This window comes from Marmota monax, unplaced genomic scaffold, assembly GCF_021218885.2.
Source record: "Marmota monax isolate L192 unplaced genomic scaffold, Marmota_monax_Labrador192_F-V1.1 WCK01_AAM20220418_F8-fsc00006, whole genome shotgun sequence".
NCBI classification, from domain to species: Eukaryota; Metazoa; Chordata; class Mammalia; order Rodentia; family Sciuridae; genus Marmota; species Marmota monax.
Window position 1 is genome coordinate 4,306,683 of NW_026693712.1, and position 27,473 is coordinate 4,334,155.

Here is a 27,473-nt window from a genome sequence, read left to right on the forward strand (position 1 = left end):
CATGTCTCAAAAATAAAAAGGAACTGGAGACATAGTTCATGGGGGACGTACCCCGGGTTCAATTCCAGTACCAAAAAGAAAAGACCAATAAAAAGGACAACATAAAACTACACCGTTACTTTTTAAGAGCTACAGTCATGCTCATAATTAAGATCAACTGCTCAGCAAAGTGTGTGGCGTCTCACTATAAATCCCAAGCAAGACGCTGCCATAAGGTTTTAAGTATTAGTGGATCTAGCCCCCTACCAGCTCCAAAATGGCTTCGAATCTTCACGGTACACAAAGACCTAAAAATCTAAGGATTGTTCTATTTTTGGTTTTGGTTTTACTTGTAAAGGCACTCTGTGTAGCTTCCAAACGTCCCATCCAGTACAACCGCCGCCTGGGCCAGCGGGAGTCGGGTAAGGCAGAGCCTGCCCAGCCTCCCCAGCAAACCCCAGCGGCAGAGATTTCTCCAGGGGCCGCATACCTCTCCCTGGCCGCCCCAGCTTCCATTATACACGCCCTCGTTTTCCTCGCGGAGCCCCAGCTCCTTCAGCCAAGTATACTGGGGCTGATTGATCAGCAGAGTGGACATGAAGGCAGCAGGCCTGTTCCAAAGTCCTAGAAGCTTGATGTTCTTTGCAGCGTTCACACAAGGCGCGCGAGCAAAATACCACATCCTGAGTCCCGGACGTGTGACGCGCCTGCAGTCTTGAAGGCGGCTGAAATAAGAGTCCCGCCCAGCCTCCGCGAGAGTCCATTGGGCAGGCCTGGGCCCTGCCTCCCAGCACTGCCCCCACAACGGCCTGCAAGCTCAGGACCTTCTTCCCGCGGAGCTCGGAGTTTAACCCCAGCTTGGAACAACACTAGGCAGCTGAGGGAAGGGCGGGGAGATTGGCGGGTTGCCACCCGGTGAAGGACTTCAGGGACCGGGACACGTGCTAGGAATTCTGTTCAGCAAAATGCTGCCTCTGGAGTATACTAGGTTAGAGCAGAGCTTTGACAACTGCAATATGCGTTTAGTCACTCTGACCATGGTGTTCAGTACCCATTCTGAATCTAGATCTGGGCTGGGGTCTGAAGATTGGCATTTCTAACCACTTCTCAAGTCATGGTGATGTCCCTGGTCCCTGAAGTAGCCTGGGAAGTTTTCTGGTGGGGGGAGGGTAAATTACAAATTAAGTGTCATATAATAAATGAAAAATACCAGATTATTGCATTTCCTTCTAAATAAATATCCTGCCTCAGTATACTCTTACTTTTGAAAAACACAGATGTGTTTTGATCAACTACCTTTACATTGTGTCTTCTTTTTTTTTTTTTTTTTCTTTTTCTTTTGCAATATTGGGGGTTGAACCCATGGCCTTGTTGGCATGTTAGGAAAGCGACTATCACTGAGCTACATCCCCACCAGCCCTATATATCTTCTGCCTTCTAAATGTACTGACTTTTAACTTTAACTACCTCTATTGAAAATAACAAAGTTTGCACATGGCCAATTCTACTTTTCTAAACAACTTGTCAAATATGTCATAGGGTTGTAATTAAGCATAGGTACAAATGACTTCTACTTAGGATATCCTCAGTGAGTGCTAGCTGTCTTTGTTTTTCAAAGATAGCTGGGCAGGAGGCAGAGTATGACCTGAAAAGATCTGCTGGCTCCCGGCATTAAATTGTTGAATTCCCACCACTCAGGATACCTTATCGATTTCAAAAACTCAGAATCTGATTTGTTGATCCATTACTAAGTGACACTGTTGTTCTAGGTAAACTCATATCAATCAGATTCTTTAAAAAAAAAGAAAGAAAGAAAGAAAGAAAAGAAAAAAGAAAAAAAAACTGCTACAACCAGAATGCTGTGATATAATTTTACAGAGAAAATTGTCTTTTGCAAAGATTAGCTGCTCACATCCTCAACTTGCTGCATTCTCTCTAGGAAAGTAACTACTTGGAGGTGGTGTTGCTGGTGCTGTTTTGTTGTTGTTGTTGTTTTGTTTTTCCCTTTTTTTTTCTTTTTTTTTCTTTTCTTTTTTTTTTTTTTTTTTTTTTTTTGCAGTCAGCACTCTTCCACAGAACTACATTCCCAGCCCTTTTCATTTTATTTTGAGTCAGGATCTCACTAAGTTGCCAAGGCTGGCCTGGAACTTTCAGTTCTCCTGCTTTAGACTCTCAAGAAACTGGGATTACAGGCACCTATCAACACTCTGGGGTCTATCCAGCTGTTTAATGAGCCAGAATCAAAAGAAGAGTTGTTGATTAATACTATAAGATTCCAGCATTTAATGACACTAAACTAAGAAAGCCTCTCCAGTGCTTGAATTTATCTATAGATTCAATGCAATCTCGATCAAAATAACAGAATTGGAAAGTCAACTCCAAAATTTAAATGGAATTGCAAATGTAGTGGCACCCCCTTTCTCCACAGAAAAGTCTCAACTGGGCTTCTCCAGAAATCTTCACCATGGCTAATTTGGGGATTGTCAGCAAAAGAGTTTCTGCAAAAGAGTTCAATATAGATAAACTTCCTATTTTCGTGTTGCCCTGTTTTACTTGGCCACTGGCCAGGAAGATATCAACACTCCAGGTGCTGGACACCCCCTTACTAGTTTTTCACAAACATATCCAGTATAGTAATTTATTGAAATGTGCTAACAAGGCATCTGGCCTTGAGCTGGGCTTCACAAAGATGTATGTGTGTGTGTGTATGTGTGTGTATATATATATATATATTTTTTTTTTCTAAGTTGTTGATGGACTTTTATTTTATCTATTTGTATGTGGTGCTGAGAATCGAACCCAGTGCCTCATGCATGCCAGGCAAGCGCGCTACCACTAAGCCACAACCCCAGCCCGTCTATCTTTCTAAGATAAGAGAAGTTACCGATTGGGTTCCATGGTAACAGCTGGCAGGGGGAGGGAAGAAAGGGAGAAGAATCTCTCCCCTTCTCAGGTGTTGTCTTTGAAGGGTTAACTTGCCCAAAACAGTGAAAGAAAAAGCTGCTTTTATAAAAACTTCTGCAGACTGTGAACTTCCGAGCCCTTCCCCTTAGATGCTGGGTATAAAAACTCTGAAACTACCTGAACTCAGGTTCAGGGGATTGATTGATTACAGCAAAAGCTGTGCCCTCTGAACTTGGCTGCAGCCCAACTGTTTCCTGCTGTCTTCGGTGCCTTGCCTCATCTGTCCCTACAACACAAAGGCTCTAGTATAACCAAAACAATGTATATTGTTTTAATTTTGCCAAATTTTAAACATTTTATAACAACTTTACAATTATCATGAGACTTCATGGTAAATAAAACCATCAAATTAATATAGTGGTAGACAAAGATCACTGGAACAGGGGGATGGAGGTATAGCTTAGTGGGAGATTATGTGCTTGGAATGTGTGAGGGCTTGGGTTGGTCCCCAAGCACTGAAGGAAAAAAAAAATCCATGAAACAGAATAAAGAACCCCCCAAAAAGCACTCATATATATGGTTGGTCAATTTTCAATAAAGATGTCAAGGAAATTCAATGAGTAAAGTGTAGTTCTTTCAATAAATGATGGCATATTAATTGGATATTCACATGCAAAAGAAAGAAAAAACCTTACTTCATACTATATCTAATACTTAATTCAAAACAGACTATACATCTAGAGGTAGGAGATAAAACTAAAACTTCTAAGGAAAAACAGAAAAAAAATCTTTGCAGTGATAGACTGTTTTGTGCTTTATAGAATATAAATAATATTTATAGATAATATTACTAAAGACTTATGCCAGAGGCCCCGCTTTGGGTGGGTCACAACAAATCAGGAGTGGCCATTCACCCAAAAACCAAACAGAATAAGTAATGGTGAAAAGCAGGAAAGGAACTTTAATCAGGATAGCTGTACCAGGAAGACAACAGGCAGCATTCTTAGCCCTGTCGTCAGGGGTACTGACATGAGCTCCTAGATTATATAGACAAGCAATATGCTTAGTCAAGCAGTCTTGGTCAATCTGTGGTCTATTCCATCATTATCTCAGGATTGGTCAGATGGAGCCTTGTCACTTGTCAGCCGTGATAAGAAAGTTGCCAATGCTTGGGGGGCAGTTTTTTAACACATCTCAAGATGTTTTTTGTTTGTTTAGTTTCGTTTGGTACTGGGGACTGAACCCCAGCACCTCCTCTTTATTTATTCATTATTTTTTTGAGACAGAGTCTCACTAAACTGCTAAATTACTGAGGTTTGTCTCAAATTTGCAATTCTCCTGCCTCAGCCTCTTGAATCACTGGGATTACAGGCATTCACCACTGCATGGGACTCGATTCTTATTAATCAGACCTACTGTTTCTGAAATCCAACACGATTCATTCAAAGCAAAGGAGACAGATGCAAAATGGAGACAAAGATGCCAAGGTTTTTACATTTGCGGGCCCAAGTGGTTTTAGCAAAAAGCCTCTAAACTCTTTTTAGCATCAAGTTGTGACAATTATTATTATTTTTTTATTTTGTGGTGCTGAGGATTAAACTTGGGCCTCGTAAAAGCTAAGTAAGTGTTCTACCACCAAGCCACATTCCCAGTCCCCAACTTGTGACAATTAAAAAAACATTTCCTGTTATTGTCTGTTGAGTTAAATACTAATCAGTTCCTTGAATAGCTTTCAGGAAGATAAGAAAGTCTCTAAAAGAATGTGGTAACAAAGAAAAGGAGAGGGGGAGCTGGGCACTTTCCTTATCTGCTGTCTTTAGGAGAGAATCTGAAGAGTGACTGTGGTTGTAAAGTAAAGGGATGTACTCATAAACATCTGAAGAAAGCCACCTGTATAGTGAGTATGCAACCTATCACATATAGATGCCCCTGCTTGTAGGTATGGTGTAGACCTGCCGCTGCCAATGAGTGAGTAATAAAATGTCCATAACCTCTCTGCTGAGTCCTCCAAGTTCTTTCTTTGGGACTGGAAAACAGTATTCTAGGGCCTATGTAGCTCTGGGATTGAACATTACCCAATTTCACCTTTTCAGGGGAGAAAAGCAGCTCTCTTAGATGAAAACTGCTATTATTCAAAGTATTCTTAAGACCAAAAAAATTGTTAATTGAACTTTATTAACATTAAAACCTTGTACTTTTCAAATGATACTATTAATAATATGAAAAGATGAACCATGGTGAGAAAATATCATATATATCATATAATAATAATATATATAAGCTGGGGTTGTGGTTCAGTGGTATAGCACTCAACTAGCACATGTGAGGCCCTGAGTTTGATCCTCAGCACTACATAAAAATAATAAAATAATAAAGGTATTGTGTCCGTCTATAACTAAAAAAATAATAATAATGTATGGTAAAGGGCTTGTCTCCAGAATATATAAGCAATGCTTACAACAATAAAAAGAAAAGGACCTGAGTTTTTAAAAATGGACAAAAAACTTCATTCTTTATCTAAGGAGATACACGGGGTTTGAGATATAATTCAGTGTTAAGAATACTCACCTAGCATTTGTAAGGTCCTGGTTTTAATATTGTTATGCCAGATTCGTGGGACCCCAATAGACCTCCAGGAGCCGAATCCGATGCAAGCACACAAGAGTTTTTATTGCAAGCTCAAGCCTGGACTCACAACCATTAGACGCAGCGGTTCCAGGGAGGGAGTCCTGGTCCTTTGTTCAGTGAGATTTTATAGATTTTGGGGAGATACTCTATGAGTCACAACATCACACAGCAAATCATTCCATACCGCAGGAAAATCAAACACCAACTCTTAACATTGATTAGCACATTCAATGGCGGGAACAAGTTGAGTAGGGATGATTGGCTAGTACAAGAAGGGGGTTCGTTTGAACTGATTGGTTTAGGCCACGAGGGGTGTGCGTGCTAAACTACATGGTTTCCCAACATGTTATCAACCACTATAAACTACTTGGGGGTCATCTGGCATTCCAGGTATTTTCCCTGTCTCATGCTGATTGGAGGTTGCTAGGGTTGCTATGGGTCCTCACCTAGCCTAACTGAGTCAGGGACACCTGGCGCCACAGGCCTCTCCTGTTATTTACAGGCAAACAACTCAGCAGGGTGGGTATGTACTTAGGAGTGCTCTGTGGGTTTTTCCAGGGACAAGGGTCACGCCCCCTTCCTTAGGACAGGCCTTGAGGTAGAAGCTGCTGTTATTTATTTATTTTTTTTAAATGGAGTCACATTAGTTTCTCAATATCTTTCTCTCTCTCTCTCTCTCTCTCTCTCTCTCTCTCTCTCTCTCTGTCACACACACACACACACACACACACAAAAGAAAGAAAATAGATATATAAATGTCAGATAAGCACATGAAAGTGACAAATAACAAAGTTTTTAAGGTTTTTTTTCCAGGAAAAGCCTCCAGGCCTTTCACTAATGAGTCTTGCAAAATATGGAACCAGTTTTTTAATAATGAATATGAGCTGATGATGTGGTGTATGCCTGTAATCCCAATTAGGTAGGATTTAAAGTAGTTGAGGCAGGAGGATTACAAGGTGATGGCCAGCCTGGGAAATTTAGTGAGATCCTATCTCAAAAAAAAAAAATGGTAAGTGCTGAGGATGTATCTTAGTGGTAGAATATTTGCCTAGCATATGTGAAGCCCTGGATTCAGTCTCCAGTAATTCATGCAAAAACACATACACAAGCACAAATGAACATGTATAGAAGAAGCCAGTTATTCTGATCAGTGATGTCGCAAGCTCAAAATCCCTTAGGCAGAATGTAACTCCCCTCTTAAAAGAAACATGCCTTTTATGAAGAGTTATGCCATCCAATCAACAAGCAACCTCTCCCCTATCCCTTTCTATAAATTCCTCCACTAAATTTATACCAACTGATCAAGGAGGCAGGTTTGAGTTTTTAGCTCTTGGCTTACTTGCCAGTCAGCCATACAATAAAGCCTTTTCTCTTCACAAAAATGGGATGCCATAATATTGGCGTCTATGTCCTTGGAGCAGTGAGCCCTTGCTCCATAATAAAAAAGATATTCATCATTACTTATTAGGGAGATGCAAATTAAGACCACAGTGAGATGCTACTACACATGCACTAAAATGCTGTGATGGCTAATTTTATGTGCCAACTTCACTGGATCACAGCATACCCAGATATCTGGTTAAACATTATTTCTGGATGTGTCTGAGGCTCTTCCTGGAAGAGATTAACATTTGAATTGATAGAATAAGTAAAGCAAGTTGGGTGCCCTCCACCACCTGGTGGATACATCCAATTTATCAGTGATTAAATGCGAGTGAGCACACACACACACATACACACACATAGAGAAAGGGAGAATTCTTTCTCTCTGCCTGCTTGAGCTGACATTGGTCTTCTCCTGCACTCAGACTGGGACTTACACCATCAGCACCCCTGGTTCTCAGTGTTTTAATTTTTCTATTATTTTATTATATATTTCTATTATTTCTGTTACCATAACAAAAATACTCAAGGCCTGATGTTTTATAAAGAAGAGAGATTTAGCTGGGTGCAGTGGCATATGCCTGTAATCTCAGCAGCTCAAGAGGCTGAGGCAGAAGGATCTAGAGTTCAAAGCCAGTCCCAGCAATTTAGTAAGGCCCTAAGCAACTCAGCAAGACCTTGTTTCTAAATAAATTATAAAAATGGGCTGAGGAAGTAGCTCAGTGGTAAAGCACCCCTGGGATTGAACATTACCCAATTTCACCTTTCCAGGGGGAGAAAAGCAGCTCTCTTAGATGAAAACTGCTGCTATTCGGAGTATTCTTAAGACCGAAAAATTTGTTAATTGGACTTTATTAACATTAAAACCTTTTACTTTTCAAATAATACTATTAATAATATGAAAATATGAACCACGATGAGAAAATATCATATATATCATGTAATAATAACATATATGGTACCAATAATATATATGGTACCTGGGTTCAATCCCTGGTACCAAAAAATAAAAATAAAATAAAATAGAGATTTATTTAACTCAAATTCTACAAGCTCAAGGGCATGGCACCAGCATTGACTTGGCTCTGGTGAGAACCCCTTTGGTTGTCTCACATGGTAAATGGTGTCATGGTGGGGGGGATGAGAGAGGGAGAGATCCCATGGCAAGACAAGAAGCCCAGGAGATATTCAAGGGTCAAATTGGAACTATGCTACTGAATTTCCTGAGTCTTCAGCTTACAGAAGGCAGACTGTGGGAAGTCTCAGTCTCCATAATCAGGTGAGCCAATTCTCACAATAAATCTCTTCATAATAATCTCTCTCTAAATATATCCTATTGGTTTGCTTTCTCTAAAGATATCTGACTGATACAAATGACTATAATTAAAAAGATTGACAAAACCAAATGCTGGGTAGGATGTGAATCAACTAAAACTCTCACTCACTCATTGCTGATTAAATACAAAATGGTACAAGCACTTTGGAAAACCGTATGTCATTTCTCATGAAGTCATAGATTAATCTCAAAGGCACTATACTAAGTGAAAGAAGCCAAATACAAAGATGACATACTGAATCACTCTATATATGTGATGTACTGCAAAAAGCAAAACTATGATGACAAAAAGCAAATCAGAGGTGTCCAGGAGCCAGAAGATTGGGAGAGATGATTGGTAGCAAAGAAATAGGAGGGAAATTTTTGGTATAGCAGAAGTGTTTATTATCATAACTGTAGTGATGTTTACATGCTTTATTTATTTATCAAAATTCAGTGAATTGGACATATAAAGCTTATAAATTTTGTAAATTATACTTCAGTAAGAAGGTTCTCTTTTAGTCAGTTTTTTGTTTTGGGTTTTTTTTTCCCACTGTGACAAAACACCTAACAAGAAAACTTAGAGGAGGTGGGGGTTGTGGCTCAGTGGTAGAGCACCTGCTTAGCATGTGTGAGGCACTGGGTTCGATTCTCAGCACCACATATGAGTAAATAAAATAAAGGTCCATCAACAACTAAAAAATTTAAAGAAAGAGAAATTAGAGGAGAAAAAGGTTATTTTGAAGATCATGGTTTCAGAGGTCTTAGTCCATAGTCAGCTGACTCCATTCCTTGGGGCCTGAGGTAAGGCAGAACATCATGACAGAAGAGTATGGTGGAGGAAAACACCAGGAAACAGAGATTCCTCTCCCATGGATGGAGATATATATATATATCTCCATCACAAAAGCATGCACCCAGTGTCCTGCTCCTCCAGCCATACCTTTCCTGCCTACAATTAAAACCAAGTGAATCCCTATGAGGGGATTAATATATTGATTAGGTTAAGGTTCTTAATCATTTCACCTCTAAATTTTTTTGCATTGCCTCACAAAAAGCTTTTGGGGGCACCTTATATCTAAACCATTACAGGTTCTAATTTAAAGATGATTTTTCAAATAAAAACTTTGGAATAACTAGAATAAAATACATCCAACAATATTAAAACTATGAGGGCTGGGGATGTGGCTCAAGCGGTAGCGTGCTCGCCTGGCATGCGTGCGGCCCGGGTTCGATCCTCAGCACCACATACAAACAAAGATGATGTGTCCGCCGAAAACTAAAAAAAAAAATATTAAAATTCTCTCTCTCTCTCTCTCTTTAAAAAAAATATTAAAACTATGAAATGTTGCTGAGAGAAATGAAATAAGATCTAAATAAATGGATAGCTATACCATGAACATGGATTGGAGATCCAACATTGCTAAGATATCTGTTCTCTCCAAATTGATCTGTAGATACAACAAAATATCAAACATAATGCCACTAGATGTTTCTTTGGTAAAAATATATACTTTGTGTGTGGGTGAATGGGTGTGGTGGTGAGGATTACCCAGGGATACTTTATCACTGAACTATATCTCCATACCTCCCCATTCTTTTTTAACTTTGAGACAGGATCTTACTAAGTTGCTGAGGCTGGTCTTGAACTTATGATCTTTCTGCCTCAGCCTCCCAAATTGCTGGGATTACGGGTATGCACCACTGCATCTGATTAGACAGACTAATTCTAAAATTTATATATAAATTCAAAAGACCAGGAAAGGAGCCAGGAGGGGTATAGGAGGGACAATAGAATTAATTGGACATAACTTCCCTATTCTTGTGTTTATTTACATTTTAATTCTTTTAGTTGTCAATTTTTACTTTATTTATTTATATGTGGTGCTGAGAATCGAACCCAGAGTCTCACACATGCTAGGCAAGTGCTCTACCATTGAGCCACAACCCCAGTCCCTATCCTTGTATTTAAATACACTACCAGGGTAACTCCACATCATGAACAACCACAATAGGATTTTAATTAGAATAAGTTATACTCCCTGTATGTATAATAGGCCAAAATACATTCTACTGTTACATATGTCTAAAAAGAACAAATAAAAAATAAACGCAAAGGACCTAGAATAGCCAAAGCAAATTTATTTTTATTTATTTTGGTACTGAGGATTTAACTCAGGGGTGCTTTGCTATTGAGCTACAACCCCAGTCCTTTTTATTTTCTGAGATAAAGTCTCACAAAGTTGCTGACAGTGTTACTAAGATGCTGAGGCTGGCCTCAAACTTGCAATCCTCTTGCTTCAGCCTCCTGAGTGGCTAGGATTACCACCATACCTCACAACACCCCACTAAGAAAAGCAAATTTAGAGGACTAACAACACCTCAATCCAAGTTTACTTTAAGCTACAGTTATTAAAATAGTGTGCTGCTACTAGCCTTAAGATAGAAAAAGAGCAGAACAGAATAGGGAGTTCAAAAATAGACTCAGATGCTCAAATTATTTTTTTGTTTGTTGATTGGTTGGTTGATTTGTTTTTTGGAGCTGGGGATTGAACCCAGGGCCTCATTCATGATAAAGTACATGCTCTACCACCCCTACCCATCAAATGATTTTTTTTTCCCCAACAAGTAAGTAGCTATCCAATGGGGAAAATAAAGTGTTTTCAACAAATGGTGCTCAGATAACAGATACATATGGAGAAAAAAAGAAAACAATCTCTGTATGTTCCAGAAAACCTGGTTCCAACGTATAAGAACCAGTGCTGAGGTGCTATAAAAACCAAAGAAAGAGGCTGACATCCAGGATTGCACAGAGTGCAGTTTATTAGGAACTTTCTGACAGAAGCATGGTCTTAGGTGGCAGCAAGACCAGTGGATCCCAACAATTGGGTCAAAAGAGGAGGTTTATTTAATAGGACAAAAGAGAATTCGTCCAAGTCAGAATGTATTGAGTTTATCACAAGCTAATATCAAGGAGGTCAGACACATTCCTGGTGCTGATGGTACCAGGGTCTAGTCATAAAGCCCCACATGTTTTTATGGTTTTATTCATGCTAGGAAACTGAGGGTTACTCAGGGACAAACCACGACAGTAAAATCTCAAGGTGACTTTGGTCTGGTTAAGCTGAATCCTGGTACTATATCACAACATAGACATAAATTGAGATGGATCAGAATCTTTTTTTTTTCTTCTTACAATGCAGGATGGAACACAAGGCCTTGTGTATGCTAGGCAAACACTCTACCACTAAGCTATGCTGAGCTATACTCTCAGCCACAATAATTTTTTTTTCCCCTTCTTACTGGGGAATGAACCCAGTGGGTTCTACCACTGAGCTCCACTCTCAGTCCTATTTATTTATTTTATACTAGGGATTGAACCCAAGGGCACTTTATCTCTGAGTTACTTCCCCAGCTACTTTACTTTTTTTTTTTTCTTTTTGAGATAGGATCTTGCTAAATGGCTGAGGCTGATCAAACTTGCAATCTTCTTGCTTCTGCCCCTAGAAAAGCTGGGATTACAGGCGTGTGCCCACTATGCCAAATTTCTATTTTTTTTGGGTTGGGGGGTTGTTTTGTTTATTGTTGTTGTGGCTGGCACTGAGAATTGAACCCAGGGGCACTTTAACACTGAGTTACATCGCCAGTATTTTATATTTTGAAACAGGGTCTCAATAAATTGTTTATGGCCTGCTAAATTGCTAAACTTGCAATCCTCCTGCCTCAGCCTTCCAAGTCCCTGGGATTATAGGCGGAAGCCACTCTAATAAATATTTCTTGATCACCTGTCATGCGCACAAAGTAACTGGGAGAGACATGGCGGGGGAGGTGGGGAGTGAATAAAACAGACCCAAAGGAAAACTCAAATGCAAATTTAAAAATACAACTACCAGTGCCACGAAGAAATGAGTTCAAGAATGACATTACCCTGTTTTACTTAGGGTGACTGAAGAAGGTTAAGACCTCTCTGCTGTGAAATTTGATCAAAAACCAGAATACCGTGAGAGAACAATCTTTGTAAGGAGCGGGTGGCCCGGGAGGCGGGTGATTCCAGGCCCGGAAAATAAAGGGTGTCCCGAGCAGCACCAAGGGCTGGAGAGAGCGAGCGACTGACCCGCGCCATTGGCCACGTGCCCGGACTGCTGGGGCTTGTTTGCCACGCAGAGAACTAGTATGAGGAGAAACGCCCCTAGAGGTCGGGAAGGACAGTGACCTCGGGTTACCGTCCGGTCCCTCACTCCCGCCTAAAGCTACAGGTGGAATGGACTGTGGAGGAGCGAGAACAGAAGCGTGGAGGCTCGCTCAGGGCATCCAGGCAAGGAGTGTGAGGACGCGGGAGGAACCCCAGACGACCGCTTTCCCGCACAGGTTTGTGTTTCCCCCAAGACAAAGTCTGGAAAAAAAGTGCTGGAGGCATAAGGCGGGTTCGTTTACCCTGAGCTGCAAGGCGCTTCGCTCAGGGACGCGCAGCAGTCTCCGTCCCACTCCCTCTGGCGCGCGGGGGCGCCCGAGCCGCGCCGCCAGGTCTTCGCGCCGCCGCCGGAAGTGCTTTCCTGACCCGCCGCGCCGCGCCGCGCCGCTGGAAGATGGCGCTGGAAGCCAGCGACATGGAAGACGGGCAGCTCTCCGACTCGGATTCCGACATGACGGTCGCAGCCAGCGATAGACCTCTCCAAGTGCCGGTGAGTGCAAATCCCGGCGGCCGAAGAATCCGGGCGCGCGGAGCCCCAGCGGCAAGCTTGGCGCGGGCGGCGGGGAGGGGAGGGAGCGCGACGGCCTCCCGGCGGGCGCGCAGAACCAGGGCTTCGGAGAGGGCGCCAGGCGGCTGGGGGCTGTGGGGTGGTTTGGGTCGCGGGCGCTGGCAGCGGCCGCGGGGCGTGCGAACACCAGCCGGCAGCGCGTGGCGAAGCGGGGCCCAAGAGCCGTGTGGCCTCCGAGAAGGGCGTGCAGCGGCTCCGGCCTCTCTTCTCAGCCTTCCGAGCTCTGCTATTCTTTTTCTAAACTTAACCGGCTTTCCCACTCCAGAGCTGTTAGGTTGGTTGGTTTGGAAGAACAGAATTTGCCAAAAACGTGGAACCTGGGGACAAAGAACCAGCGTTACCTTTGGTGTTTCTTATTGTCCACAGCAGATTAGGAAACTGAGCTCCAAGAATGACGACGAGGGGGCCTGGTCTTAAGTCTCCCCACCGAGCCTAGCTTTGTCCTAGGCTAGTGTCCGTGACACTAGGTTTTGTTTTAATTTCCCAGCTTTCTAAATGGGAATTTGTTGTGAATTCCCCCGTGCCTCGGTAGCAGCCTCTTTGAGAGGTCTTTGGTGCCAAGCCGCCAGCGTTCAAATCCTAGCCGCTCCACTGTCTAACCCGCGGGCTATTTAGCCTCACTATTTAGGTGCCGTTATCAGTAGAGTTGTGAAGATTCGATGAAGCATACTGCACACAGTCATGCTCCAGGGAGTGTTAGCTGCTGTTACTATGGAAAGTAGAGAGGCTATCCTCTTACTCACTTAATCACCTCCACCCCCATTTCTAGCATATAGTAGTTGAACAAATACTTAATCGATTTAGTGTTTAGTACAAAAAAGCAAAAGTCAAACACAAAGAGTTGGGAGAAATAAGTTCAAATGTTGTCTAGCACAGTAGGGTGACTATAGTTAATGTGTATTTCAAAAAAGCTACAAGCAGCCAAGTGCAGCATTGCATGCCTTAATCCCAGCTACTCAGGAGGCTAAGAGAAGGATCAAAAATTCAAGGCCAGCCATCTCTAAATTTAAAAAGGCTAGGATGTAGTTCGGTGGTAGAGCCCCTTGCCTAGCATGTGCAAGATCCTAGGTTCAATCCCCAGTAAAGGGTGGGGGAGAATGACTAGGAGAGGATTTTGAATATTTGACCACAAAGAAATGATCAATGTTTGAGTTGGTGAATATGCTACTCTGATCTGAGTATACCCAGAGTATGGGTGTGTCCAGACATCATATTAAACCCCATAAGATTGTACAATTATTATTCTAAAATGAAAAAGTGACTTATTTTGCATCTAAATGTCTTACAAAATTGAAACCAGGATATTTTGTTTTTCAATCTCTTTCGAATTGTTTTATATAAATTGGCCTGTGACTTGGTTAACTTAATGCCATGAAATCTGTGGTTTTGAAAGTATTGTGGGAATTTTTCCTCTTAGTTCACCATCTACTCTAAAAGGAGTAAAGTCACAGAACCATCCATATAAGGGAAGTTGTGTCCAAATTTAAGATAGGTATCTTTGGAAATAAAGATAACAAATCCTGCCAGTAACAATTATTGTGTATATCATTTTCACACATTCTGATCATAACTGAAAAGATGATTGAAATCTTTTAAAGGTGAGAATTGAGAGCTTTGGTAAATTTCTAGGAGACCTTTTAAAACAAAGTGATGCTTTAGCTGTGGAAATTAAATTTATGGCTTTAAAATTAGCAGATTTCCTGGGGGCACAGTGGTGCACATGAGGCTGAGACAGGAGGATCTCATTCAGAGCCAGCCTCAGCAAAAGTGAGGCGCTAAGTAATTGAGACCCTGTCTCCAAATAAAATACAAAATAGTGCTGGGGATGTGGCTCAGTGGTCATATGCCTCTGAGTTCAATCCTTGGTTAACCTGCAACGCCCCCCCCCCCCCATCAGCAATTTCATGTGGGATTTTTGAAAAGTGGGGACTGGATGGATTTCAGAAATGTCTTTGGAGATGAGTTTTGTTTCAGAATACTTCAGATGAATCTAAATAAGTTTTTAAAAATAACTCATGGTGGGTAGAGTTGCTATGTTTTATGGAATTGACTCTATTTTCTCTCACTTGCAGAAAGTATTAGATGGGGACAGTGCTGTGAGGTCCTTCCAGAGCACTGCAACAGCCTATGTACCAGTGTCACATTATCGGACTGTTAAAAGTGTGGATTCAAGTGAGGAGAGTTTTTCTGATTCAGATGATGATAGCTCTCTTTGGAAACGCAAGCGTCAGAAGTGTCTTAATCCTCCTTCCAAATCGGAGCCTTTTCAATTTGACCAGAACAGTGAGAAACCACTTGTTGGTGGGGCAAAGAAAGTTAACAACATATGGGGTGCCGTACTACAGGAACAGAATCAAGATGCAGTGGCCACTGAACTTGGTATCTTGGGAATGGAGGGCACTATTGACAAAAGCAGACAATCTGAAACCTACAATTATTTACTTGCTAAGAAACTTAAAAGGGAATCTCAAGAATGTACAAAAGAACTAGATAAAGAACTAGATGAATATATGCACAGCAGCAAAAATATGGGGTCAAGGGAAGAGGAAAATGGGCAAGGTCATCTGAAAAGGAAACGGCCTGTCAAAGACAGAGTAGGGTACAGACTAGAAATGAACTATAAAGGCCGATATGAGATCACAGAAGAAGATTCTCAAGAGAAAGTGGCTGATGAAATTTCTTTCAGGTAAGCATTTAAGTTTGACCTATAAATGAACATTTGACCAGATATCTTCTGTTTACAGGACATAAATGCGAAATACTTTAATAATGATGTTCCTTTTTGAGACTTTTTTTTTTAATTTATGGAATTAACTAAGCTTATTTGATTATCTGAATATATTTGTTTTCTTAAATTTGGACAGGCCTGGTAGGATAATTTGTATATACTTCTATGAACTTTTATTTAGTGCTGTATAGCTCTTTAAATAAAACATTTTGAGGCTGGGGGTGTAGTGAAGTGGTGGAGTACCTGCCTAGCATGCACGAAGCCCATTTATTTATTATTTTTATGTGGTACTAAAGATCGAACCCAGAGCCTCACACATGCCAGGCAAGTGCTCTACCACTGAGCCACAACCCCAGCCCACCACAAAACATTTTTTAAACTCATGTATTGAGTGCTCATTTGTGATTCTTATTTTATTGAGATATATTTTACATTTGATAATATTCACTCATTTTCAAGTGTTGGAGTTTGGCAATACTTGGGATTTAACCCAAGAGTACGCCACAATTGCGCTATGTCCCCAGCCCTTTTTATTTTTTATTTTGAGACAAGGTCCTACTAAGTTGCCAGTGCTTGTCTCAGCAATGCAATCCTCCTGCCTCAGCCTCCCCAAGTTGCTGGGATTATAGGTGTGTGCTTAATGCCATGAAATAAAGATAAACCTAAAAGTTGGTTTTCCTAATTTTAAAACCTTTCCATAACCCAATAAGATCCTTCATATTTGTACATCCATTTGCAGTTAATCATTGCTCATTCCCAGACAACTACTAATCTATTTTCTGTTTTTACAGATGTGCCTTTTCTGGACAAATGGAACCATATATGTGTTCTTATGATTGGTTTCTTTCACTTAATGAAGTGTTTTTGAGAATGATACATGTTATACAGGAATCAGTACTTAATTCCCTTTTAGATCTGTATATGTCCATGTCCGATGGATATGAATATTCCACTTTTGGCTATCATTAACATACATTTTCATTTCTTTTAGGTAAATACCTAGGAGTAGAATTGCTTAGTGGGTGGTAAATTTATAAGTCATGTGTTTTATCCATTTTATTTTATTTTTTTTTAAAGAGAGACAGAGAATTTTAATATTTATTTATTTATTTTAGTTCTCGGCGGACACAACATCTTTGTATGTGGTGCTGAGGATCAAACCCGGGCCGCACGCATGCCAGGGCAACCGCGCTACCGCTTGAGCCACATCCCCAGCCCCTGTTTTATCCATTTTAAAGCTCCTAGATATCTCTGGAATTAGGAAAACCAACTTTTAGGTTTATCTTTTTTGCACTCAAGCTTATATTCACCTTGGTGCGTGTGCATATATATATTTTGAAATCTGCCATAATCCAGTAAAGCAAATAAAAATGTCAAGTATAAAACTTGACATGGAACCCTGAAGTTATTGTCTCTTTGCATGACCCCAAATTAGGATGTTTCCATGTCAGTGACTCAGTTAATTATTGAATATTTAGAAAAGCAAATGTTATTAGAATAGGGATTTGATTCTAGTTAAGGGCTATACTGGTGATTAAAGTAGATTTCATCAACAACAAATAAAAGGTTAAATTTACTTTGTTTCTTTTCAGGTTACAAGAACCAAAGAAAGATCTGATAGCCCGAGTTGTGAGAATAATTGGGAACAAAAAGGCAATTGAACTTCTAATGGAAACTGCAGAAGTCGAACAAAATGGTGGCCTTTTTATAATGGTAAGACTGATTCACAGTTTGTATTTTAGAATTGTTTGTCGTGGTTTTTTCATCCCAGGTAAGTTCACTTACCTCTTTTGGACCTCTTACTTACCATACATTATTGCAATGTGTTTCAGACAAAATTAACAGTGAGAACTGAATATAAAAGTTTGGCACCCTCTTGTTTTCAATTAATACTTTCCTTACAAAAAAAAACATAAATTGTAATCTGTTATTAGGAAGGTGACAACATATCCCTATATGATTCATTAAAGGTAGCACCTAAAATTTTAAGACAGGAGTCTAGAAGTGCGAATTTTGAGAACATAGATCTTGAAATACAACTTTCCAACTACAATTTGGTTTAATTATATGACTTCTTAGAGTCTCAGTTCCCTTAGGTATAAAATGAAGATTAACCTGTGTCAAGATGTGATAGTAGAGATGTCTGTGGAGAAGGGTCCAAGGAGAGGGAACTCAACTAAGGACCAACCAGCAGGGTTCTTGGCATATGTGACAGAAAAGAATTTCAGCACAAAACAGACAAAGGCATAAACAGAGATTTATTTAGGAAGTTGATATACATTCAAGGGAGAATATGGGCTGTCTAGAGTGAGAAATAGCCCTGACTTGGGCTTGGGATCCAATATTTAAGGGCTGTATTAGGGGCTGGACTGGAGGTGCTTCCAGGGTGAGGGTGCACAATTTTGTGCCAGTTTTCCCTGCGCTTGCATATTTCCCTCATTTTACAGAGGCGTGATGCTCAAGATTTACCACTATGCTCTCTAACCCTTCAGTGGCTTGTGGGTGTTTCCTTTAAGATTCAAGCGCGCGCGTGCTCGCGCTCTCTCTCTCTCTCTCTCTCTCTCTCTCTCTCTCTCTCTCTCTTTTCTAAATCCCTATCTCAGTAAGGATTTTACAGTGGCAATGGGGATTAAACCCAGGACCTCTCAAATTGCCATGTTAAGTGCTCTTGTCCTGAGCTACAACCCCAGCCCTGATTCATGCATTCTTAAATTCACTATTGTTATGTTATAAAGCCCAGACAGATTTACAGTGATCCATTTATATTACAATAACATGGGTGGTGGAGACCAAAAGGAAAAAATCTGAAATAGCTCCTGGGGTAGGGAGCAATAAAGAAAGTGGAAAAACACTGTTTACTGTTTCAGAATGATGAAAAGAGCACATCTGGCCAGGGCCTGATCACAGGCAGTGGCAGTTCTAGAATGGTTTTGCAGATCTCATTCAATTCAGCTTACACCACAGGGTGAAGATCTGAGTGTGAATGGTTTCCCTCTTGTTATTCCTGGTTTGTAATTTATTTTTATCCAGTTCTCACAGCACAAGAGAGTAGATAAATATTATGCTGTGGAAATGAAGAGAAAAGAAACAAATTAGAGAGTTAGCAGCATTGGCTGAGGAATTAGCCTGTCAACATAAATTATAGAAGTCAACAACCCAACAAATTTTAATAATAGTGAATACACTGACATCCCTGTTTATGTCACTATTAAGGTTCTGTGAGGGCTGGGGCTGTAGCTCAGTGGTAGAGCACTTGCCTTGCACGTGTGAGCCACTGGGTTCCATCCTTAGCACCATATAAAAATAAATAAATAAATATTTAAAAATAGGAAATTTCCTTTCTTCTGCTGGACTGCATTTCTTGTTAAAAGGGAGGCGAGTGTTCTTTTATGTAAAGATTGGGTATTTCAATATTGTAGTAATAAAATTTTGTATTCCAGTGAACTAATGGCAAATGTACTAAATGTTAAGAAGGTACAAATTGAAATTCACTTCCTTTTGATACATTCTTTCTTTGAACAATTATTGATTGAGTGACTGCCATGTGCCAGGCCTATTCTAGAACAGGGAGCTTATGTTGTAGTTGAGGGTGAGAGGAAAATAGTCTATAAACGACAAATATAATAACTTCAAATGAACTAGAATGTGATATATCCATGGAAAAAGAAATAGATCAAATGGAAGTATAGGAAATATCTATTAAACACCAAAATTGAATAGAACGTCACTATTAAACAGGAGTGGTTAGGTTAGAAATTTGAACAGACTTGAAGAATGTGAAACAGTACTACAAAAAGAACAGGCCAGGTAGAAGTAACAGCCATGTTAGAAGTAAAAGCTACTTAGCAGACTAGAAATAGGGTAAAGTAAGCTATTGCTTGCTTTGAGTACAAAATTTGATGGAGTCCCAAAAAACTCAGTAATCAAGACAAATGATATTTTAATGCAATATTATCGAAAATTAAAGTTAATATACAGAATTTTAAGTGAAGATAGTCTTCAACTTTGTCCTTGGAAGATTCAGTTGTCTCTCTTCACCCTAATCTCTCTTCCTGGTACCTGGTTTGAACAAAGGATCTTTGCAACTAGAGCAGAGTGCTTTAGAGAAGTGGGATATAAGGTCAGAGAGGTAATGTGCATCAAGATCTAGTGGGGCATCATTTGCACCTTAAAGAATTTGGCTTTTCACATCAATGTTTATAGCAGCACAATTCACAATAGCTAGAATGTGGAACCAACCTAGATGCCCTTCAATAGATGAATGGATTTAAAAAATGTGGCATTTATACACAATGGAATATTACTCAGCACTAAAAAATAATAAAATCATGGCATTTGCAGGCAAATGGATGGCATTAGAGCAGATTATGCTAAGTGAAGTTAGCCAATCCCTAAAAAACAAATGCCGGATGTCTTCTCTGATATAAGGGGGGGTGACTCAAAATGGGATAGGGAGGAAGAGCATGAGAAGAAGACTACCACTAAATAGGGAAGAGAGGTGGGAGGGAAAAAGAGGGAGAGGGGGAGTTGCACAGAAGATGGGAGGAGAACCTCATTGTTATACAGAGTACATATATGATGTTGTAATGAGAAAAAGAAAAAAAAAGTTTGTCACATTAGAGTGGATAAAGAGAAAGGATGGGAGAGGAGGGGAGGAGTAGGAAGGATAGAAAGGGCAGCAGAACAGAATAGACAATATGATTGATGTATGTACATTCCATGTATGTATTATATATCAAAATTCATTCTGCTGTCATGTATGACTAAAAAATAAATAAATAAAAATTTAAAAAAAAAAGAATTTGGCTTTTATTTTTAATGAAATAGCTATTTATTTATTTATGGGGTGGGTACTAGGGATTTCACCCAGGATGACTTTACCACTGAATTACGTCCACCAGCCCTTTTTTTTTTTTTTTTTTTTTTTTTTTGAGACAGGGTTTCACTAAGTTGCTTAGGGTCTTGCTAAGTTGTTGAGGCTGGCCTTGAACTTGAGATCCTCCTGTCTCAGCTTCCCCAGTTGCTGGGATTACAGGTGTGTGCCATCACATCTGCTATGAAATAGCTCTTAAAGAGTTTTGAATAGATGACATAAGCAGTTCTGTTGAGAATAGACTGAAGGGCATGTTGGATAAGGGTGGAAGCAGTAAAGGTGTTTTAAGAGGCTAATAATGCAGGTGAGAGATAATGTGGGTAGGACCACAGCGATAACTCTGGCATGGAAAAAAATGGTCAGATTCTGGGTGACACCAACAGGATTTCCCAACAAATTAGATGGAAAATGTAAGAAAAAGAGAGCCCCAGGGCTGGGATTGTAGTTTAGTGGTAAAGTGGTTGCCTAGCATGTGTGCGGCAGTGGGTTCGATTCTCAGCACCATATATAAATAAAGAGAGTCCCCTTTTTTCCCCCGCCTTGGTATCAGGGGTTGAACCTGAAGTTAATCACTGAGCTATATCCCCAGCCTTTTTTAAACTTGTTTATTTATTTATTTATTTATTTATTTGAGAGAGAGAGAATTTTAATATTTATTTTTTAGTTCTCGGCAGACACAATATCTTTGTTTGTATGTGGTGCTGAGGATCGAACCCGGGCTGCACGCATGCCAGGAGAGCGCGCTACCGCTTGAGCCACATCCCCAGCCCCCTGGCTTTAAACTTGTGATCCTCCTGCCTTAGCTTCCTGAGCTGCTGGGATTACAGGTGTGCACCACTGTACCTGGCTCTTTATTCTTTTTAAAGTTGCCAATGACTAGTTTTTTTGTTTTGTTTTGTTTATTTATTTTTTAGTTTTCGGCAGACACAACATCTTTGTTTTATGTGGTGCTGAGGATCGAACCCGGGCCGCACGCATGCCAGGCGAGCACGCTACCTCTTGAGCCACATCCCTAGCCAGCATTATAGTTTTTTATTTCTGTTATATTACATGTGTACACACACACACTCACATATGTTGGTCCTCATTATTTGTTGATTTTATATTTGCATATTTGCCTACTTGCTAAAAGTTATTTATAAATTCAAAATCAATATTAGTTGTTTGTTTTTACAGTTATTCACAGATATGCAGAGTGACCAAAAAAAAAAAAAAGAAGAAGAAGAAAAGTCGTATGTAGTTCACAGTTTGTTTTTGTTTATTTTTTGTAGAATGGTAGCCGAAGAAGAACACCAGGTGGAGTTTTTCTGAATCTCCTGAAAAACACCCCAAGTATCAGTGAAGAACAAATTAAGGTAATGATAATGTTCTTGGCTTTGAAGCTCCATTGTGATTTTACCTCTGCTCACTCAGCCTCTGGGTTTGCTTTCCAACTTCATCACCTGCTCTGCCTTAAATGGACCAATTTTGTCATTGTACATTTTGTGAAGGCTTGCCTCCTCTTTTTCTTCCCTTTCAGAGCCAAGATCGAGATTTTTATTTTTATGACAGTTAGTCCTGTTCTCTTAGCATGTAATTATTTTTCCAATCCTCCTAAAATTTTTTATTGATGGACATTTTTAAACATGCAGAATAGATGGAGTAATAAGATTAATGCCCATATATTCTCGACCAAAATGACATTAATGGTTGATGTTTCATGTCCATCCCCTCCCACTAGGGCTGGAACACAGAGCATTCTACATCTGAGATACATCCCCAGCCCTTTTCAAAATATGTAATTTTGAAGCCAAGTGTGAATGTACACACCTATGATCCCAGCAACAGAGGAAGCTGAGGCAGGAGGATCCCAAGTTTGAGGTCAGGCTCTGTCTGAACATAAAAAATGAAAAGGGCTGGAAATATGGCTCAGTGATAAAGAGCACTGGGTTCAATTCCCCAGTGCCAGAAAAAAAAATTTTGAGTTTAAGTTGCCCAGCCTGGTCTCTAATTAGTGATATTCCTGCCTCAACTTTCCAAGTCACTGAGATTACAGGCATGCAATGCCATGCTTGGCTCATTTTGACATTTATTTTGACATTTCTGCTTTACCTGTTGAAATTTTTTTTTCATTTGGAAATAAGTAGCAAACATCATGATGTTCAGCCTCATTATTTCAGCAAGCATGTCCTTAGATCCAATATTGAGACCTTGTTCCAATTTTCTGAGTTGTCCTAATAATTTATTTTATATTTTCCACCTCAACCAGGATCCAATATAGGTTTCCATGTTCCAGTTATCATACGGGTTTATATATATATATATATTTTTTTTTTTTTTTTTAGTTGTTGATGGACCTTTATTTTATTTATTTGTATGTAGTGCTGAGAATTGAACTCAGTGCTTCACACATGTGCGCTATCACTGAGCCACAACCCCAGCCCCTCGTATGTTTTGTTGTTTTTAATCCCGCATTTTCCTCCCTTGTCATTTAAGACCTTTTGAATGATGGTTATTTAATAGAATGTTAGTTTATCCTATTAATGTTCTGGTGATTATCTCCTTGTGACTTTTTTCCATTTTTTCCTCCATCTTTTGATATTTCTTATGAACTGGAAGGTGTTTTGTTTTGGTTTTGTTTGTTTATTTGTTTTTTGGTACCAGGGATTGAACAGTGGCGCTTAACCACCAAGCCACATTCCCAACCCTTTTTTGTTAGAGACAGGGTCTCACTGAGTTGCCTAGGGCCTCAGCCTCCTGACCCACTGGGATTACAGGCATGTGCCAGCAAGACAGCTAAAAGGTATTCTTGACTATTTTTGTGCTCCTGAGAATTCCTTATGTGAGTATTATTGTACAATGGGGGGTTTTCAGAATTCAAAATTTGATATTATTTAATTTTTTAATTATGGAACATGATTTGCATTTACCATTTATGGTTTTATTTGTTTTTGTTTGAGTGAACTTGTAATTACTTCAGTTTTTAGAAAATAACAAAGTTCATGAATTAAAAAAAGTTTAGTTGCCATTTTTTTTAAAGGCACAGCCTAACAGTCTCCCTCTATAAAACAGTATATAGTCAGGTTCTTTACTTGGTGAATATGGGATGCAAAAATATTTCCCTTAGATTTTTTTTTTTGTCTGCATTTATTGTGAGAGTATGTTGCAACGATATTTCTTTGGGCCATTCCCTGCTTTATTCTATTAAATCCACAGCCTGTAGGAATGAAGTTCCTTTTTAGAAAGGATTGCCATTGGGCTGGGGATGTGGCTTAAGCTGTAGCGTGCTCGCCTGGCATGCGTGCGGCCCGGGTTCGATCCTCAGCACCACATACAAACAAAGATGTTGTGTCCGCCAATAACTAAAAGAAATAAATATTTTAAAAATTCTCTCTCTCTCTCTCTCTCTCTCTCTCTCTCTCTCTCTCTCTCTCTCTCTCCATCTCTCTCTCTATTTAAAAAAAAAAAAAAAAGAAAGAAAGGATTGCCATCTTTGAAGGGAAAGGGGAACTTTATAAAATTACTGTGTTGCCAAGCATTATTCTACTTGACATTTTTTCTGTGAAGATGCTTACTGTGCTTCCACATAAAATGAAAATACTTCATGAAGCTTATTTTTTATCTTTATACTTGACAAGTACACTCTTAAAAAATGCCAAATTATTAAACTTTTGTTAAGGCAGTATAAATAGATTTTAAGGATATAGATCTGAGCCACACATGGTAGCACATGCTTATAATCTCAGAATCAGAGGCTGAGGCAGGAGGACTGCAAGTTCAAGGCCAACCTCAGCAACTTAGTGAGACCCTGTCTCAAAATAGAAAATAAAAAGGACTAGGGATGTAACTCACTGGTTAAGTGCCCCTAGATTCAATCCCTGGTACTAGGAGAAAAAAGAAAAGAAAAAGAATATAAATTTGGAGAAATATAATTTCTTATATTCAGACCTTCCCACACACACACCATGTCAGGGGTGGAACCCAGGGCCTCACATACATGCCAGGCAAACACTCTACCGCTTAGCTGAGCTACATGCACCCCCCCAGTCTTGAGTTTAGACCTTGTACTTTCTCATGTTAGCTCTGTAATCTTTTGCCTCATTTTTTTTCTCTGAAAAAAAGGATAGTATACCTACCTCATAAAGTTTTTGTGAGGATAAAATGAGTTATTGTGTGAAGTTTTTAGCATAATGACTGGCATATAAAAATATTCACTTACTAAATGATAGCTAGCCTACTTTGAATTCACCTTTGTAGCTCTTCCTGTTCTTTTTCTTATCCTCTTTCTCCACCCTCCGACCTTCCTCATTTCTTTAGCAAATATTCTTTCTCTTTGTCAGAACACTCATATTGTGAACTTTTTCCTTTATCCCCTTTATTTCAAAGTTCTTTACTCCTTCCTTTGCTAATGTGTGCTACTTGTAACTATTTAGCATAAATTTTAGGAGTGAGTCCCCTTTATCTCACCATTCTCCATAGTACTTTTTATAAACAAGGCATTCGTACTTTGTGTACTTTAGAGAATGATAGGGACAGACTTGGCTGCAAATTTTAGGAGTCCTTTCCCAGAGGATAATAGGGTTTCAGAAGTGTATCTTATCTATACCAACTTCCTTTTAAACCTTCCCTGTCTTAGTGTAGTTCATTTGGCCTTCTCTTTAAATCCATGATCTAGTTTGATTTCTCTATATCTCTACATAGTTATCTGTATCAAATTTCCCACATTATTTTATGTTTTTTTTTTCTTTTTCATATAATATTTTATTATTTTGTTCTGTGCATTGAATCTAGGGACATTCTACCACTGAGCTACATCCTCAACCTCTCCCACTTTTTTGGGTGGGGGGTGCTGGAGATTGAACTCGGGGGCACTCGACCACTGAGCCACATCCCCAGCCCTGATTTTTTTTTCATTTTTTTGTTTTTTGGGGGTGGGGGGTACTGGAGATTGAACTCAGGAGCACTGAAGCACTGAGCCACATCCCAGCCCTATCTTTGTGTTTTATTTAGAAACAGGGTCTCACTGAGTTGCTTAGTGCCTAGTTGTTGCTGAAGCACCACTGGGATTATAGACATGTGCCACTGCACCTGTTTTTTAATTCTGAGACAGGGTTTTGCTAAATTGCCCAGACTGGCCACGAACTTGCAATCTGCTGCCTCAACCTTTTGAGTCTCTGGGATTAGAGGCATGTGCAGTGGCTCACGGTTTGATTTCTTAGCATGAACATTACATAAGTTAGAATGACATTTCAAAGTTAGTAAATCTTTATTCCAAAGGCTTCTGTTTTGTTGTGATCAATTACATTTTACTTAAACTCTAAACAACATGATTTTTGTATTATATCTTTTCATTTAGAAAACTTGACTGTAGACTTGATGTGTTCAGGTGGAATAAGCATGATCCCTAAATCCAACACAAGATTGGATTTGAATTATAGCTTCAGTCTTTACTTGCAGTCAGTACTTACTTAAGATGCTAGACTGTGTTTGATACTGAGTCTACTAATATTTGCTTATTTTTTGTGAGAAATGGAGATAATGATTGACTATCTTTTAATAAATGGTTTTGTTTTGTTTTACTAAAGTTTTTCTTTTTTATTATAGGATATTTTCTACATTGAAAATCAAAAGGAATATGAAAATAAAAAAGCTGCTAGGAAAAGGAGGACACAAATATTGGGTAAAAAGATGAAACAAGCCATTAAAAGTTTGAATTTTCAAGAAGAAGATGATACATCACGAGAAACTTTTGCAAGTGACACAAATGAGGCCCTGGCCTCTCTTGATGAGCCACAGGAAGGACATGGTGAAACCAAGTTGGATGCAGAGGAGGCCATTGAAGTTGATCATTCTCACGATTTGGACATCTTTTAAGAACATTTTGGACATTTTGAGGAATAGACCTTTCTAAAATAACATTGTAATAACCCATTTTTATTAAGATTGCTTTGTTTTACTTGCACTGATAAACATGAGAATCAGGAGAAAAAAGAACTGTTTCTTGTTTTAAATAAAAATTAATATATGTGGAGAGATGAATACAATTGATAGAAACATTTAAAGATGGCTTATGTCTGACACCATACTTTACAGTATATTTTCTCTGTTGCATGTGCTAATTATTAAGAGTATTTTACTAGTTGATAATTGGTTTTGTCCAGGTCATTGTAACACACCACTCAAAAATCTAATTTCTTTTTCTGATTTGTCTTTGTGGTAAATTATGCTTTGGTTTCAAAACATTCCGTTAAAAGATCCAGATGGGACACACATAATTAAGCTGTTACAAATGCATTCAAATTTGTTTTTTTCTATATTATAAGAACTCTTAGGCAATTTTAAGGATAGACTTAAAAAAGGTTTGTATTGAAGGTTCTTCCCTCTTGTTTATGCAGAAGCAAATAAATATCAGAAGCTTTTCAAAGAAGTATTGGTTGTGAATTTGGTAGCTTTTTTGATGGGTTTTATTTTGTTTCATTCATTTGTTTGTTTTAGGGATTTTTGGTACTCGAGAAGGATACCAGGGATGCTCTATCACTGAGCTACACCCCCAACCCTTTATTTATTTATTTTAGAACAGAGTCTTGCTAAGTTGCTAAGGCTGGCCTGGAACTTGTGATCCTCTTGCCTCGGCCTCCCCAGTAGCTGGGACAACAGGCATGCACCGCCGCACCCAACATTGTTTTTTTATTTTTTTTTTTAAATACATGACAGTGGAATGCATTACAATTCTTATTACACATATAGAGCACAATTTTTCCTATCTTTATATATAAAGTATGTTCATGCCAATTCATGACCAACATTGTTTTTGACTTATTAATTAACTTGGTCATATACTAGATAATGTGATCCATACCTGTGTGATATTATGGACATTTTTTAAATTCCCAGTAGTTGCCTACCTAAGACTGTTTTACCTTA

General features: G+C 39.4%; 2 protein-coding genes across 2 annotated transcripts in view; one reads left to right on the plus strand and one right to left on the minus strand.

Annotated features, from left to right (window-relative positions):
• Aldh7a1 (aldehyde dehydrogenase 7 family member A1) overlaps positions 1–696 on the minus strand; it is a 38,446-nt gene extending 37,750 nt beyond the window's left edge. The window contains exon 1 of the mRNA XM_046460125.2: positions 470–696. Coding sequence (XP_046316081.1) covers positions 470–661 — 192 coding nt within the window. The 5' untranslated portion in view covers positions 662–696. The remainder of the gene's footprint in view (positions 1–469) is intronic.
• An 11,689-nt stretch (positions 697–12,385) lies between these two features.
• Positions 12,386–26,976, plus strand: Phax (phosphorylated adaptor for RNA export). Its single transcript, XM_046460445.2, has 5 exons — positions 12,386–12,891; positions 15,042–15,655; positions 17,290–17,410; positions 21,842–21,925; positions 26,154–26,976. Exons 1-5 carry the CDS (start codon positions 12,796–12,798, stop codon positions 26,421–26,423), a joined length of 1,185 nt encoding a protein of 394 aa, XP_046316401.1. The 5' UTR covers positions 12,386–12,795; the 3' UTR covers positions 26,424–26,976.
• The last annotated feature ends 497 nt before the right edge of the window (positions 26,977–27,473 follow it).

Excerpts from the sequence above, each read along its gene's own strand:
- Phax (XM_046460445.2), top strand. The coding sequence starts at position 12,796 with ATGGCGCTGGAAGCCAGCGACATGGAAGACGGGCAGCTCTCCGACTCG. Across the intron at positions 12,892-15,041 it reads ATAGACCTCTCCAAGTGCCG|AAAGTATTAGATGGGGACAG; the intron begins GTGAGTGCAAAT and ends TCTCACTTGCAG. Across the intron at positions 17,411-21,841 it reads ATGGTGGCCTTTTTATAATG|AATGGTAGCCGAAGAAGAAC; the intron begins GTAAGACTGATT and ends TATTTTTTGTAG.